Source organism: Kogia breviceps, chromosome 15 (assembly GCF_026419965.1).
Source record: "Kogia breviceps isolate mKogBre1 chromosome 15, mKogBre1 haplotype 1, whole genome shotgun sequence".
Lineage (NCBI taxonomy): Eukaryota > Metazoa > Chordata > Mammalia > Artiodactyla > Physeteridae > Kogia > Kogia breviceps.
This window is the reverse complement of record NC_081324.1, coordinates 87,080,494-87,095,157: the sequence shown is the minus strand read 5'-3', so window position 1 is coordinate 87,095,157 and position 14,664 is coordinate 87,080,494. Positions and strand designations below refer to the sequence as shown.

At 49.0% G+C, this 14,664-nt stretch overlaps 1 protein-coding gene across 2 annotated transcripts in view; it reads left to right on the top strand.

The window, feature by feature from the left end:
* Positions 1 to 14,664, top strand: part of TMEM132D (transmembrane protein 132D) — a 655,515-nt gene that overhangs the window by 565,053 nt on the left and 75,798 nt on the right. For both annotated transcript variants that reach the window (XM_067015547.1, XM_059040015.2), the window contains exon 5: positions 9,706 to 9,846. In XM_067015547.1, the coding sequence (XP_066871648.1) occupies positions 9,706 to 9,846 (141 nt within the window). The remainder of the gene's footprint in view (positions 1 to 9,705; positions 9,847 to 14,664) is intronic.

The following is a 14,664-nucleotide window of genomic DNA, read 5'->3' as shown; positions in this document are numbered from 1 at the left end:
AATGCAGTATCCAGTTTGCACATTGGCTAACAAATTGATAATCGTTAAAGAAATAAAAAGTCTGCTTCTCAATAAGAATTAGAAGGAAACCCTATAAAACACTGTGCTTTCATCTCAAGTCTCCTGGTTGACTTTATCTAGTACGATTCTTTGTAAGCAAAAGAAAATGATTCTGTTTTTTGTTTGTTTGTTTGAACCACGTTTGAGGTATGACCGACATGTAAAAAGCTGTACGTATTTAAAGTATACAACTCGATGAGTTTGGGGATAAATATATACAGTAAGTCCTCTACATACGAACCTTCAAGTTGCAAACTTTCAAAGACGTGAACGTGCGTCCGCATGTCCAGTCACATAAGTTAGTTCACGTGTCTGGCGCACATTGTCACATGCATGCATCCTCTACAAGTGGTTGTGGTTTTGTGAGAAACAAGAGGAAGAAGAAGTAGCTGAAGAACCGAAGAGATTCACGACGCAGGAAGTGGCAGGAGATGTTCCTTATCTCAGGAGGCGCTGTTAGTTTTTGAGGCACAGGACCCGAACGTAGAACGGTACACGAAGGTTGCAGCTGCCGTTCAGAATGCAACCCAGTGCTACCGTGTCATCTACGATGAGAAAAAAAGAGCTACTACCCAGACCTCACTGGATCGTTTTTTCAAGAGGGTGGAGAGACTTGAATCCGGCCAGGAAGCAGCACCTGTGCCATCCGCGTCAGGCGTGAGTGCAATCGCGGCTCGCCCTCCGTCCCCTGTCGCTGACGATCCTTCAGCTCGACCGTCCCCTCCTCTCCTGCTCCCGTCACTAACTCTTCCTGCCCGTTCACTCGATGCCAGCCCCTGGGTGCCAGCTCTCCTTGTACGGCACTACTGTACTTTTCAAGGGACTGTGCTGTAAGATTTAAAACGTTTTCCTTATTTTTTTGTGTTGTTTCTTTTTATGTATTAGTTGCATGAAAAGTATTATAAACCTATTACAGTGCAGTACTATATATAGCCAATTGTGTTAGGTGGGTACCTAGGCTGACTTTGTGGGACTTAAAGAACAAAATGGGCTTATGAACACGCTCTCGGAAGGGAACTCGTTCGTAGGTAGGGGACTTAACCGTATCTGTGAAAACAGCACCACTACCAAGTCTATGGACATATCCATCACCTCCCAAAGTTTCCTCCCTCCCCTATTATTATTATTATTATTATTATTACTAGTATGTGTGGTGCACTTAACATAAGTTCTACCCTCTAAAAAGGAATTATCAAATGAATCCAGGCTCTCTCAGAGAGTGGATAAAATAGTTTAAAAGGCAGGAAGCAGGACTTTAGTGGAAATACAGGTGACAGACTTTTCCAGGTGCCGCCAATGGGACGAACGAAATAGAAACATCCTCGGCCCTGGCCTCACTCTCCTTGAACGAAGTTCAAATCCAGGGTAGGAGGACCTGACTGTCGTAGCTTCAGAGAGGTCTGCCGACTTCTGTGGCCAGGGGCAGAGGGTTATGGTGATTTTCAGTCCTGAAAAGAAGGGATGGTTTCCCCAAAGGAAAACTGAAGTCCTATTACGCAGAAGGACTCGGGGCAGGTGAAAACAGAAGCTGTCCATCCCAGGAACTCATTATTTTCCTTTAAAAATATTATAAGGAAATTTACTTTGATATTTCACTCAAATCTTGTTTGCTGGAGAGCTTACACCCTCTTCTTCTGTCCTCATAAACCCCCAGAGGAAATGCTATCTCTGTGCCAGTCGAAGTAAAAGCAAGCTGAGCGTGCCAGTTAACTTTTGTTGCCAACTCCTCATAAGGCCCATCTTTCAAATTTCTCTCTCACTGAGTTAAAAGATGTGAAACGCCCTGCTTGGAGGTAAAGGGATGGGGCTGTGTGCCGCTTTGATCAGATAAGCGTCCAACTTTCCCAGATGCAGACGGGAAGCCACGCTTCGCACATTGTAGCCGAAGGAGGTGCTTTCATTTGTGCTCCGTTCTGTTTGTTTAATGGGACGTTTGTCCTTCTCTGCGCTCCTCCAGTGGGGTGCCCACGGCTTCATCTGTGATGCTTTCGTTCAGAGAGGAAGCAGTGGATGCAGCTGACACCGCATTTATTCTAGTCCAACCGTGTCTGTCCAGTTTAACATCCGTGGGATCGTTTCAAAACCACATGTTAAAATGATCTCCAAAAGCCACAGTAATGTTGAAGGTCCAAACATTGTTTTCTTCTCATTAAGGGACAATAGGCAATTTGACTTGCTTATTTCGGCCTCAGAGCTGTGAAAACTGATGAGGATTTCTTCCTTCCGGGGTGTGTCAGATAGGATCGTGATTATCTGTGAGGAAGTGGACACACACAGACACAGAAGGATGAAATGAGCAGGACTGCAGTCCTCTCTCCAGATGTGTTCTGAGGAGGCAGCCCCAGCTTAGTGCTGCGGGGCATCTGGCATCCAGGCCGCTTCTCCTGGGGGCTCAGCCATTGTGCTCATTTCCTGGGGCTGCCCAAACAAAGTACCACAAGTGTGGTGGCTTAAAACTTCAGAAATGTACATGGAAACAGCCTAAATGTCCACCAACAGAGGAATGGATCAAGAAGATGTGGTACATGTATACAATGGAATACTACTCAGCCATAAAAAAGGACGAAATCATGCCATTTGCGGCAACGTGGATGGACCTAGAGATGATCATACGGAGTGAAGTCAGTCAGACAAAGACAACTATCAGATGATGTCACTTATAGGTGGACTCTAAAATATACAAATGAACTTATGTACGAAACAGAAGCGGACTCACAGACCTAGAGAACAGACTGGTGGTTGCCAAGGGGGCGGGGACAGGGGCGGGCTGGGGGCCTGGGGTTAGCAGACGTAAGATATTCTACATCCGATGGACAAACAACAAACTCCTTCTGTAGAGCACGGGGAACTCTATTCAATATCCTGCAATAAACCACAATGGAAAAGAAGATGAAAAGGAATGTATGTATGTGTATAACGGGATCACTTTGCTGTACAGCAGAAATTAACACAACATTGTAAATCAACTATGCTTCAATTAAAAAAAAAACCAGAAATTTATTCTTTCACAGTTCAGGAATCTCCAAATCAAAAATCCAGGTGTCGGGCTTCCCTGGTGGCGCAGCGGTTGAGAGTCCGCCTGCCGATGCAGGGGACGCGGGTTCGTGCCCCGGTCCGGGAGGATCCCACGTGCCGCGGGGCGGCTGGGCCCGTGAGCCGTGGCCACTGAGCCTGCGCGTCTGGAGCCTGTGCTCCGCAACGGGAGAGGCCACGGTGGTGAGAGGCCCGCGTACTGCAAAAAAAAAAAAAAAAAAACCCTCCAGGTGTCAACAGGACATGCTCCCTCAGACAGCTCTTGGGGAGGACAGTTCCTGCCTCTTCCAGCTTCTGGGGAGGCCACAGCGTCTTTGCTGCTCCTCAGCTGGCGGCTGCAGCCCTCCCACCTCCACCTCCATTTTCACAGGATCGTCTTCCCTGTGCTTCTGACTGTGTTTCCTCTTCCTGTGGGGAACGCCAGCCGTTGGATTAGGGTCCACTCAACCCCAACATGACCTCATTTTAACTAACTATATGTGCAACGACTCTATGTTCAAGTCGGGTCATATTCTGAGGTTTCAAGGGGACAGGAATTCTGGGGGACACTCTACTCCTTCGCAGTCACCATGCACCTTTGGGTCCAGTAAGTCCATTCTGAGGTCCATTCTGAGAGCGGGTACGTAGTTCCAGTTTCTTCTCAAGTCCAAGCAAGTTAGCCTAGGTACCCAGCTAACACAGTTGGCTATATAGTGCTGTACGGTAATAGGTTTATAATACTTTTCACACAAATAATACATAAAAAACAAACACAAAAAATAAAGAAAACATTTTTAATCTTACTCTACAGTCCCTTGAAAAGTACAGTAGTACCAGTGCAACAGCTGGCATCCAGGGGCTGGCATCGAGTGAACAGGCAGGAAGAGTTATGGCTGGAGTCACAACTGGAGGTGGGCGAGGGTAGAGCTGCAGAATCGTCAGCAACAGGAGGTGGAGGGCAAGTTGCAATTTCACTCACCCCGATGTTGATGGAATGCACGTTTGCGTCTTTAAAGGGTTTGCAACTTGAAGGTTCGTGTGTAAGGGACTTACTGTCTTTATCGAACACTTAGAACTTCCTAGGCACCAGGCAGTGTTGTAAACACTCCGCAATTATAAACTCACCTAAACCTATAGGGCAAACGCAAGGGTGGGTACTGTTATCCTCATTTTAGAGTTGAGAAAATTTAGGCACCGAGAGTTAAGCAAGTTGGATTCCCTGGCAGTCCAATGGTTAAGACCCTGCACTTCCAATGCGGGGAGCTCGGGTTTGGGGGACTAAGCCAAAAAGTCAAAAACAAATTATATTTAATAAAAAAAATTTTTTTTTAAAGAGTTAAGTTGCCCAAGGTCACCCAGTGAATCGCATCAAAGGTGGGATTTGAACCCAATGGTCCCATGTGAGCTTTCCTCAGCCTTAACCAACTGTACTACACGGAGCCGTGTGGCTCTTAACAGCAAACTCCAACTTTGGGGGTACAAGAGACAGCACCAACTCCGGCATCGTCCGTGGACAGTGGGGAGGAAGAAAGGGGTGGCACGAAACAACCTTCAGGATCTGTTTTTTTTTTTAAACTTCCATGGAAGCTTCACCCAGTGACTGCCATTTATATGTCACAGACCAGAACTGTGTCACAGCTTAAGTGCAGCCAAAGAAATGTAATAATTTTAGCCGGGCATTTTACAGCCTCAAACGAAATTGGCATTTTGGTAAGTAGGCAGGAAGGCACAATATGCGTGGTGGGTGAGTTACAGACTGTCTCTACCGTACAGATCCATCTCCTGATGCGTTTTTTAAAGTTTTTTATTGAAATGTAGTTGGTTTACAATGTTGTGTTAGTTTCAGGTGTCCAGCAAAGTGATTCAGTCATACCTATATGTTCTTTTTTAGATTCTTTGCCCTTATAGGTTATTACAAGATATTGCGTAGAGCTCCCTGTGCTCTACGGTAGGTCCCTGTTGGTTCTCTATTTTATATAGAGTTGTGTGTCTCTGTTCATCCCAAACTCCTAATTTATCCCTCTGTTCTCTTTTCCCCTTTGGTAACCGTAAGTTTGTTTTTCTATGTCTGTGAGTCTATTTCTGTTTTTGACGTGTTTTAGCGTGTTCCCCGTCTCATGTAATGTTTTCCTGTCCCCATTATCTTCTCCTCTGTTTTAAAATTAATTTTCAAGAGTGCGTACGAACAAATGACTGTGCTCATACACAAAGAGAAAATTGGAATCCTAGAAGCAGGAGGAAATTTTTAAAAAACAAACACTCTAATGTTGGTTCCAATCCGTTAGACCTCCATATGACAAATTACTTCACACTTAAGTCACAGCAGACTGTCGATGCTGTAGGCATTTCCCTTACACCCTTCCAGACCAATTCCCAGTGTTGCCGTCTGCCAGGAGCTTTCCTTGGGACTGTCAAAGCCTGTCTGCCTGCACACACAGCAGGCTGGACGGATGTATAAATACCCCAGCTCACTTGCCCCTCTGTGGAATTATTTTAAGGGGTGTATTTCAGATAACTTCCTCGCAGGGAAATAACATATTGAAATATATAAAATGCACGGCGTATTTCGTAAAAGAGATCAGCCCCTGCAGGACTAAGCTCCAGCCTCCACTGTGGTCACTGGCAGGACACACACCCTCGCTGGCTGCCACTTCCTCCCCGTATCCCTTCCCCACTCCCTTCCTGAAGTTTCCTGAACCTCCCAAACAAATGGCCCTTGAGTCCTCGTCCCAGCATCTATTCTAGGGGCTTTCCAAACCGAGATGCGGGTCATCATTTCTCCAGCAAAATGAGGACGGTTATTGTCTCCTTACAATAGATGATAATTAGTTAGATTCCAAGAAAAGGATGGGTGGCCTCGCTCGTGAGGTTGGTCCCTTTTTCTGGTGCTACAGTCAGCTTCTCTTCCCCCACCCACACTCCCTCCTATCCTCTGGTGACCCTGAAGTTCTGCAGCTGTGCTGTCAGGTTCCCAGGGAGGACTTACTGGCAAGAACAGGATGTCCAGGTGGCAGAAGGCGATCATGGAACTGTCAGTAAGAACGGAGACAGAGCTTTCTCGAGAGATGCCGCCTTTGTTTCCTAGGCTCAGGGGCTCTGATAAGCTGAGCTCATGGCAGTAAGGCAGCTGAGTTTAAGGGTTTTATGGGATGAGGTCTCAGCCCAAGCCAGGGCTCAGCAGGCACTTTCACCACCACCCTCTTGTCTAGAGACTTCTGAGAACCATCCACACACCATGCACGTCCTGGAGAAAAAAGCCAGTGATGCATAAGAGAAGGTTCTTTTTTTTTTTTTTTTTTTCTCACCTTCTTTACTTTTTATTTTATTTTTTGTACTACTCAAAACTTTATTAATGCAAGTGAAAGAAACAAACTTAACTAATTCAAACAAGACACAGCAACAACTTAAAACACAAAAGCAGTAGGGAATATATTGCTTTTTATAACCATGAAGTCCATGGATTATTGGGTGGATTTGATCTAGGTTTCTTTTTTTTAGTTTTTATTTTATATTGGAGTAGAGTTGATTAACAATGTTGTGTTAGTTTCAGGTGTACAGCACAGTGATTCAGTTATATATATACTCTGTAAACATATATATACACACATATATATGTGTGTGTATATATATATATATATATCCTAGTCATTTTCAAATTCTTTTCCCATTTAGGTTATTGCCGAATATTGAGCAGAGTTAAGAGAAGGTTCTTGACGTCAAAGAATTGCACAGCGAAGGCAGGGGAATATACCAAGGCTGAAAACCCAGTCCGTAATCCCCACCGAGATCCTGCCGGCAGAGTGATGATTTCTGTTCGGAGGATAAGGAAACACCCCAGATGTGCGGGCTCACAGCTGCTCACTGGTTACCCCAGGGTCGTCTCTCATGCTGCTGACCTGACTGCAGATGCATTCAAGGCCTTTTGAGTCGGAGCAGACATGCCCTTTACCTTTCCACCACTGATGTGCAGAATTGTTTTCTTTGATACTGGTGTTCTAATGCTGCCCCTCGAGTGTTTTTTCCCTGTGAAGTGGGCCTGTTTGGACCCCAGAGTTAGAATGCTTTTTTCCACTTCTTCCCAAAGTAAGAATAGTTCCTTTTGATCTCTACCCTTTAGAGTAGAAAAATCCGCCCGGCCTTTTTCCCTCCCAGAGGCAACAGAAAGTAGCACCACGTTCTGACTGGGCTCCTTTATTCTTTTACTATATTTGTGCCCAAAATAAAACAAAATCTGGCTGGGAACCCACAGGGGAGGAAGAAAAAAGGTGCATAAGCAGTGGGGCCTTTGGAGGCCTATGCATATTCAGACGGCTTGAGGCATGGTCTCTGAAATTCAGGAAGATTACAAACTGCAGTCTTGTCTTTCAGAATTAAAATAAAGGAACAAAGTATCTATTTATATACATATATGTCTCTCTAAATATATTATCATTTCCAAAGGCTAAGCCAAATGAGCTAAGTATAAAATGAACCAAGTCCTATAAAGGAAAAGTAAGATCTTATATAAGAAATGGAAAGTTAACATAAGGAAAACGGTTATGTAATTTTAAGATGATAAACTTCTACGCCTTCTTCTGGCGTGCGGCTAAACAGGCGTTTGTGATTTCACATGAAAACCAAATTAACCAGAATCTCTGCAAGCCTGTCTCTAAGAGGTGTAAAAGCCTCCCTGAACAGCTCTTACTGCCTGCCCAGATGTTTTCTCGTTTTGCTGTACCAAGGCTAGGTCAGTCAAGTTCAGACTGACAGAAGAAACTCGGTGTGCGTGCTGACACAGAACCTCTTAGAACACGATGGACGTGTGATGAACGGGGGTTGAACTGAGAACGCCATGGGCTAGAACTCAGAAGTCTTGTTATACAGAGATTTGGGGTTACATAGGGACTTTGATTTTCATGTGATTAGAAGTGACAATCGCTGCAGAGAAGAATGAGATTCCTAGGGCTCAGTGTTCTCTATCTGAGAAATGGGCTCACGTGATCTCCCAGGACTGTGCCAGTTCACCAGCCACAACAGTATAAGAGTAGCCGAAGAAGGCATGGGCGCACTGGGGAGAGAAGTGCCGAGTAAGAATTATTGCTCAGTGTCCGGGAAAAGTCACCTGTGTGCCTGGTGCCAAGAAGCAGGGACTCATGCAGACAAATCATCATGTGATGGCACTTCTATGTGGAATCTAAAACAGCGATACAAATGAACTTCTTTCCAAAACGGAAATAGAATCACAGACATAGAAAACAAATGATGGTCACCAAAAGGGAAGGTGCGGGAGGGATAAATTAGCGTTTGGGATGAACAGGTACACACGACTGTATATAAAAGAGCTAAACAACCAGGACCTACTGTAGAGCACAGGGAACTCTAATATCCTGTAATAACCGATAACAGGAAGGAATCTGAAAAAGAATAAATATATGTATATATGTAACTGAGTCACTTTGCTGTGCACCTGGAACCAACACAACATTGTAAGTCAAGTCCACTCCAATCAAAGTGAAAAGTAAGAAAGAAGGTGCTCGTGCACAGGGGACTGAGACACACAGCGTGGAGACGCTCACGCTGACGTGGGTCCCAGGCCCTTCCCTGTTGGGCCCTTCGCGGGCTCTGGGCGAGGTTCCGGTGAACAGAAGGCAAACGCAGCCCGCAGAGCTTACCGTCTAGAGGAGGGATGAAAGGGTTGAACGACCACAAGTAACAGTAGAACGGCAGCTGTGTCGGGTGCCTGAAGGAGAGGCCCTGCCTTTCTCTCCTGGGCTCTGAGGGGCTGTCATGTCCTCGGCCTCTGCAAGCAAATAACAGGGGCGTGCGGGGGGTGTCCCAGAGGACACGTGTGTTGAGCTGGGCTCTGGAGGGAGTGTTTCGTAGGGAAAATGCGTGCTTGGGTGTGTGCGGGGGGCGGGGGGTGCGTGTGTGTGTTGTGCGTGCGTGTGTCACGTTGATGGGGCTCTGGGAGTGTCACTGGGGCCATCCTAGCACTCCAGACAAGCACAGAGGCCAGGATGTGAAAATTGACAGGACGTGAAAGAAGCCTGAGCGACAGCCGACAGAGTGAGGGTCTCTCACAGCCTCTCCCTGCCTGCCCCCCGCATCATTACGAATCTAGGCACCTTGCTCCTCTGGCCAACAGTTGACTGCTTACACTGGAATCATTTTGTGTGCATTTGTACCGATTGGAATGGCGAACACATGGACTCAGGAGCTGAACGCCCTGGGTTCCAATCCCACCCTCACTACTTCCTAGCTGTGTGACCTTGGGCAAATGACAGAACCTCTCTGTGCCATCCACAAAATGGAGCGAGTACGAATGCGCGTTGGGAGGCTGTGAGAACTCATAGGTCCGTGTTTATAAAGTGCTTAGGACAGCTCCTGGCCCGTGGTGAGCTTTGTCAAGCACAATCTTAGTGATCCATTTGCCCCTTCGCCCCTGCACACGATACCCCTTCTCCATCCTACTCTCCCTGCGCGGGTGTGGGTGGTGGCAGAACGTTACTCCTGGCCGCCGTGAGCCCCGGGCCGGTGCCCACGCCGGCCTTGCTGAGCCTGGGTGGGGGTGGAGCTCTGTGTAGGGCGGCTGGGGACGGCGGTCTGCACGCGCGCGGGCGGGGGTGTGACCGCAGGCTGTGTCTGCTCTTCCAGGAGGCGGAGATCCTGAACACAGCCATCCTCACTGGGAAGTCGGTGGCCGTGCCGGTGAAGGTGGTCTCCGTGGAGGAGGACGGCGCCGTGACGGACCTCAAGTCCGTGGAGTGCCGCTCTTCCGATGAAGACGTCATTAAGGCAAGTCGACACCCCCCGGGCCTGCGGCAGCCCGGCGTTCGCGGACCCCCCCGTCCTGCTCTGGTTTTCCTGCCCCGGAGTGGAACCTGTCTGGGAGGAGTCTTGCTCTGTGATGCTCTGACCTGCCGCGTTTCCAGGTGCCCGCGGCCCCTTCCCCACCTCCTGGGGGGTCGCGAGGGAGGAAGGCCCGCCGTCCCAACGGGGGCTCCGGTCCCCCGACCGCCCGGCTGGGAGGGGGCGGGAAGGGGGCATCAGCAGCTAGACGAACGCGTCCGCAGCCGCGCTCCGAGGGGATCTGAGTGCGCAAGGCGCGGTGGAAAATCCGTGTGGGTGTAAAGCGCACGGCGGCCCCCAGCTGTGACTCGCGACCGTTCTCCGCTGCCCGGCCGAACCCGCAGGACGCGCCTCGACTCAGGGGTGGGATGAGCGGCTCCCGCCCGGCCTCCTGGAAGTGCCGAGGACCCTTCCTTGCCTTCCCTCTGGCTCTCGCTTCCCCCTTTAAATCGAGCGCGGAAGTGATCGGAGACGAAGGCCCTCGGGGGGGTGCGCCAGGCGGGGGGCTGAGTCCGCTCTGCCAGGCAGCTTGGGGCGCGGTGCCCGTCGGCGGGGGAGGGGGGCTCGTCACGCTGTGGAGACAGAGGCACCCCGGCAGCTCCTCTGATGCTGTGAGACGCCAGCGGACGCCCCGGGCTGGGGAGGGGCGCCGTCCGGGGAGGGGGGCTCCCGTCCTCGTGGTCCCGGAGCCAGGCAGGGGCCGCAGAACCTCTCCGCCCCCGCGAGAAGCCCAGGGCGCGTGTCCACCCACGCGAGGGCCGCGGACGGGCGCAGCTCTGCGTCGCCGCTAAGCGCCGGGTCCCGTTTCAGAGGTTAGGACCCCAAGTTAGAGGCACACCCCCGTCCTCAGTGGCTTGGAGAGAAGGCACGGCTGGAAGAAGACACGCCCCGTGGCACACGCCGCCGCCCACGTGTTCCAGAAGCCCCGTGCCATCGGTGCCGGGCACATCCGTCCCGCGAGCGGCTCCGAGCAGCATCATGGGACATCCCGGAGGCCCCGTTCTCTCTCCCTCCCGCGTCCAGTCCTTCAGCACATCCCGCTGGCAGTGCTATATCTGAACACACCGAGGAGCCAGGAGCCAACCCTTCCCCTGGTGTCCTGCCACCACCCCACTCCAAGCCACCGTGACCCTCCTGGGTCAGAGCGGTAACCTCCTCGTTGGTTTCCCAGGGGCCCCCTCGGCCGCATGCAGCAGCCAGGATGACCCGAGTGCAAGGCCGGTGATGTCATTCCTCAGCTCAGAACCGTCCACTGGCCCCCTCCCGTCTGAAAGGCAAAGTCGAAGTGTTTACGAGGACAGGGCGAGGGCAGTCCAGCTGGCCACGCACCCTCTCGCTACCTCCGTTCCAGCCGCGCTGGAGGCTTTGCTGTTCCCTTGCAGTTCAGAGACCCTTTCCTCCCGCGTCGGCTAAACCGTCTTCGCCTCGATGGCTGTGCAGGCTGCTCCCTCCTTTACCTTCCTGCCGAAGCCTTTCCTGAACAAAGCTTGTAACATGTTCACACAGCCCTGCCTTTCTCCATCCCTGCTTCCTCTTTGCCCGTCATATTTATTCATATATGTCATCTATGTATAGTCTAGTCTATGTAATTGTACCTCCTGTATTTATATGTCTTCCACTGTATTATGTATTCAAATTTTTCATTTTATCTATTGTCACACTGTCTCACCGGGATGTGAACTCCATGAGGGCAGTGCTACCTTGGTCCGCTTCATTCGCTGCTGTATCCCCGTCGCCTACAACAATGCCAGGCCTGTAGTAGGTACTCAGCAGGTGTCTGTGGAATGAATGAATGAACAGTGCAGTAAGAAACAAGGAACGCTGAGGAGCAGATGTATAACTGAGTCATGAAAGCATTCCCAGGGGAAATTTTTCAATTAAGGCCTGAAGGATGAATATACATCCAGTTGGCTAGATTGAAAAAGACACGAAAGGACACGGCAGGCAGAGGAAACCGCATGAAGGAAGGTGCTCAGAGGTGGTCTTGGTGCTGTGTGGCCGTACTGTCTTGGCCCCCGGTGATTTCAGCTGTAACTGAGGTAGAAAGTGTTGTACATCCTCTGACGGTGTCCCACCCTAGAGCCTGGGGAGCCTCTCAGCTTATCTGTCTCAGGGATATTTCCAAAGCTGGGGGAGCTTTCTCAGTCTTCTGGGGAGCAAGCTTCCCCAGCGGCAACCCTACACCCATAGAGCAGCTGCCGTCTCCATATCCTTCTGGACGTCTGTGCCTTCCACACACTTGCTCAGAAGCCCCCGGCAGGGCTGAGCCCCACCTGCTCCAGGGGCAACCAAATCAACAACACACCTTTGGTTGCTGTTCCCTCCTTCCTCTTCTCGTCTTCCTTACCTTCCTCACATCTGCTGCCATGAACCACTTTCCTGCCTACAGCCAATCCTGGTCTCAGGCTCTGCTTTCAAGAGACTCCAAACTGGGACTTCCCTGGTGGCGCAGTGGTTGAGAATCCGCCTGCCAGTGCAGGGGACATGGATTCGAGCCCTAGTCCGGGAAGATCCCACGTGCCACGGAGCAGCTGAGCCCGTGCGCCACAACTACTGAGCCTGCGCTCTAGAGCCCGTGCTCTGCAACAAGAGAAGCCACCGCAGTGAGAAGCCCGCGCACTGCAACGAAGAGCAGCCCCCGCTCGCCGCAACTAGAGAAAGCCTGCACGCATCAACGAAGACCCAACGCAGCCAAAAATAAATAAATAAATAAATATTTTTTTTAAAAGAGACTCCAAACTAAGATAGAGGACAGAGGCATGAGTGATCGTGGGATGTTTGGAAAACTACTGGAGCTCAGCATGGCTTGCATGTGGGAGGATGATTGTTCACGATAATGATAAAAATAACTCCCTTCTCTGAAACGTTTACTACATGCCAGGCGCAGTGACGGTCTTGACTTCTAGAGACGGGCAAGATCCTCATTTGAAAAATAAGGAAACTGGGTCTCATTCCACTAGTCAAACATCACAACCTGATATGTGAAGACATGTAGTTGGAGAGGGAGTCTAACGCAGCTGCAGAGGAGCCGCGGAAGCCGGGCCCTGGGGTTTTAGTCCTGTAGATGTCAGATAATCACTGCAAGAGTTTAGGCAGAGGGGTGGTTTACTTAACTTTATTATTATTTCCTCAAACAAGCATTTATTGAACCACGATCAGGAAGTTCAACCAAGAGACCATTGACCACCTTGCTCTGACCCATCCAAGCTGTTCCTACTTTTTAAGTTCCTGTTGAAGATGTGCTTCTTGCATGAAGTCTTCTGTGATGAGTCCGCCCCCCGCTGCTGTTCCTTATCACTGAGACCACATGCCGTTCCATCTGCTTGATCATTTATGGAGGACCCTCTCCGTCGTGGCCCCAGGAAAGCACTAAGGAAACTGTGAAGGTGAACCTGCAGAAGAGAAAGATCTCAGAAACCACAGATACCTCTGGGGAGGTCTATTACTTAAACTTTTATCAGCTTCCGGTTTGCAACACTGCGTGTCATTTTATATTCCAGAAAGTCTATTTGTTGGTTCCTCATTATGAATTGGGTATATCCTCCATTGTGCGTTTCTTCTTGGTTGTACAGCTTTTAGGAAGCACTGTTGATTCCCACTGTCATAGACATGTATGCTTTGTCTCTCCAGCTTTCATTTACCCTTTTTCTGGTAACAATAACCTGGTTTTCTCTAGAAAATTCCTCCACGTCTTTGCAGTAAATTTGTGCAAATTTTTTCTTTCTTTTTCAAAATTCTATTTTTTAATTATTTTATTTTTTTCTTCCAGTTTTATTAGGATATAATTGACACACAGCACTGTATAAGTTGAAGTGCGCAGCATAATGATGTGACTTAAGCATGAGATGATTATCACAGTAAGTTTAGTGAACATCCATCGCTTCCTATAGATACATAATTAAAGAAATAGAGAGAAGTGTTTTTTCTTGTGATGAGAACTCTTAGGATTTACTCTTTTAACTTTCATGTATAACACACAGCAGGGTTACTTGTGTCTCTCGTGTTGTGCATTACGTCCCTAGTCCCTGTTTCTCTTATAACTAAGGGTCTCTGTACCTATGGCTGTCTTCATCCAATTCCCCCTCCCCTCACCTCTCGCCTCTGGTAATCACAAATCTGATCTCTTTTGTTTGTTTGGTTGGTTGGTTGGTTGTGGTTCTGGAGTATAACTGACCTACAACACTATGTCAGCTCCTGGTACACAGCCTAGTGATTTGATATGCCTATACATTTCAAAATGATCACCAAGATAAGTCTAGTTATGATCTGTCACCACACAAAGATATTATACATAGTTATTGACTGTATTCCCACAGTGTGTATTTCATACCCATGGCTCATTTAATTTATCTTACAAATTTATTTATTTAATTTCTTTATCTTTGGCTGCGTTGGCTCCTCGTTGCCGCGTGGGCTTTCTCTAGTCGCAGCGAGCAGGGGCTACTCTTTGTTGCGGTGCTCGGGCCGTTCATTGTGGTGGCTTCTCGTTGTGGAGCACGGGCTCTAGGCACACGGGCTTCAGTAGTTGTGGCACGCAGGCTCAGTAGTTGTGGCTCACAGGCTCTAGAGCGCAGGCTCAGTAGCTGTGGCGCACGGGCTCAGCTGCTCCGCGGCACGTGGGATCTTCCGGGACTAGGGATCGAACCCGTGTGCCCTGCATCGGCAGGCGGATTCTTAACCACTGCGCCACCAGGGAAGTCCCTTATTTATTTTATTTTATTTTATTTTATTTTTTTTTGCGGTATGTGGGCCTCTCACTGTTGT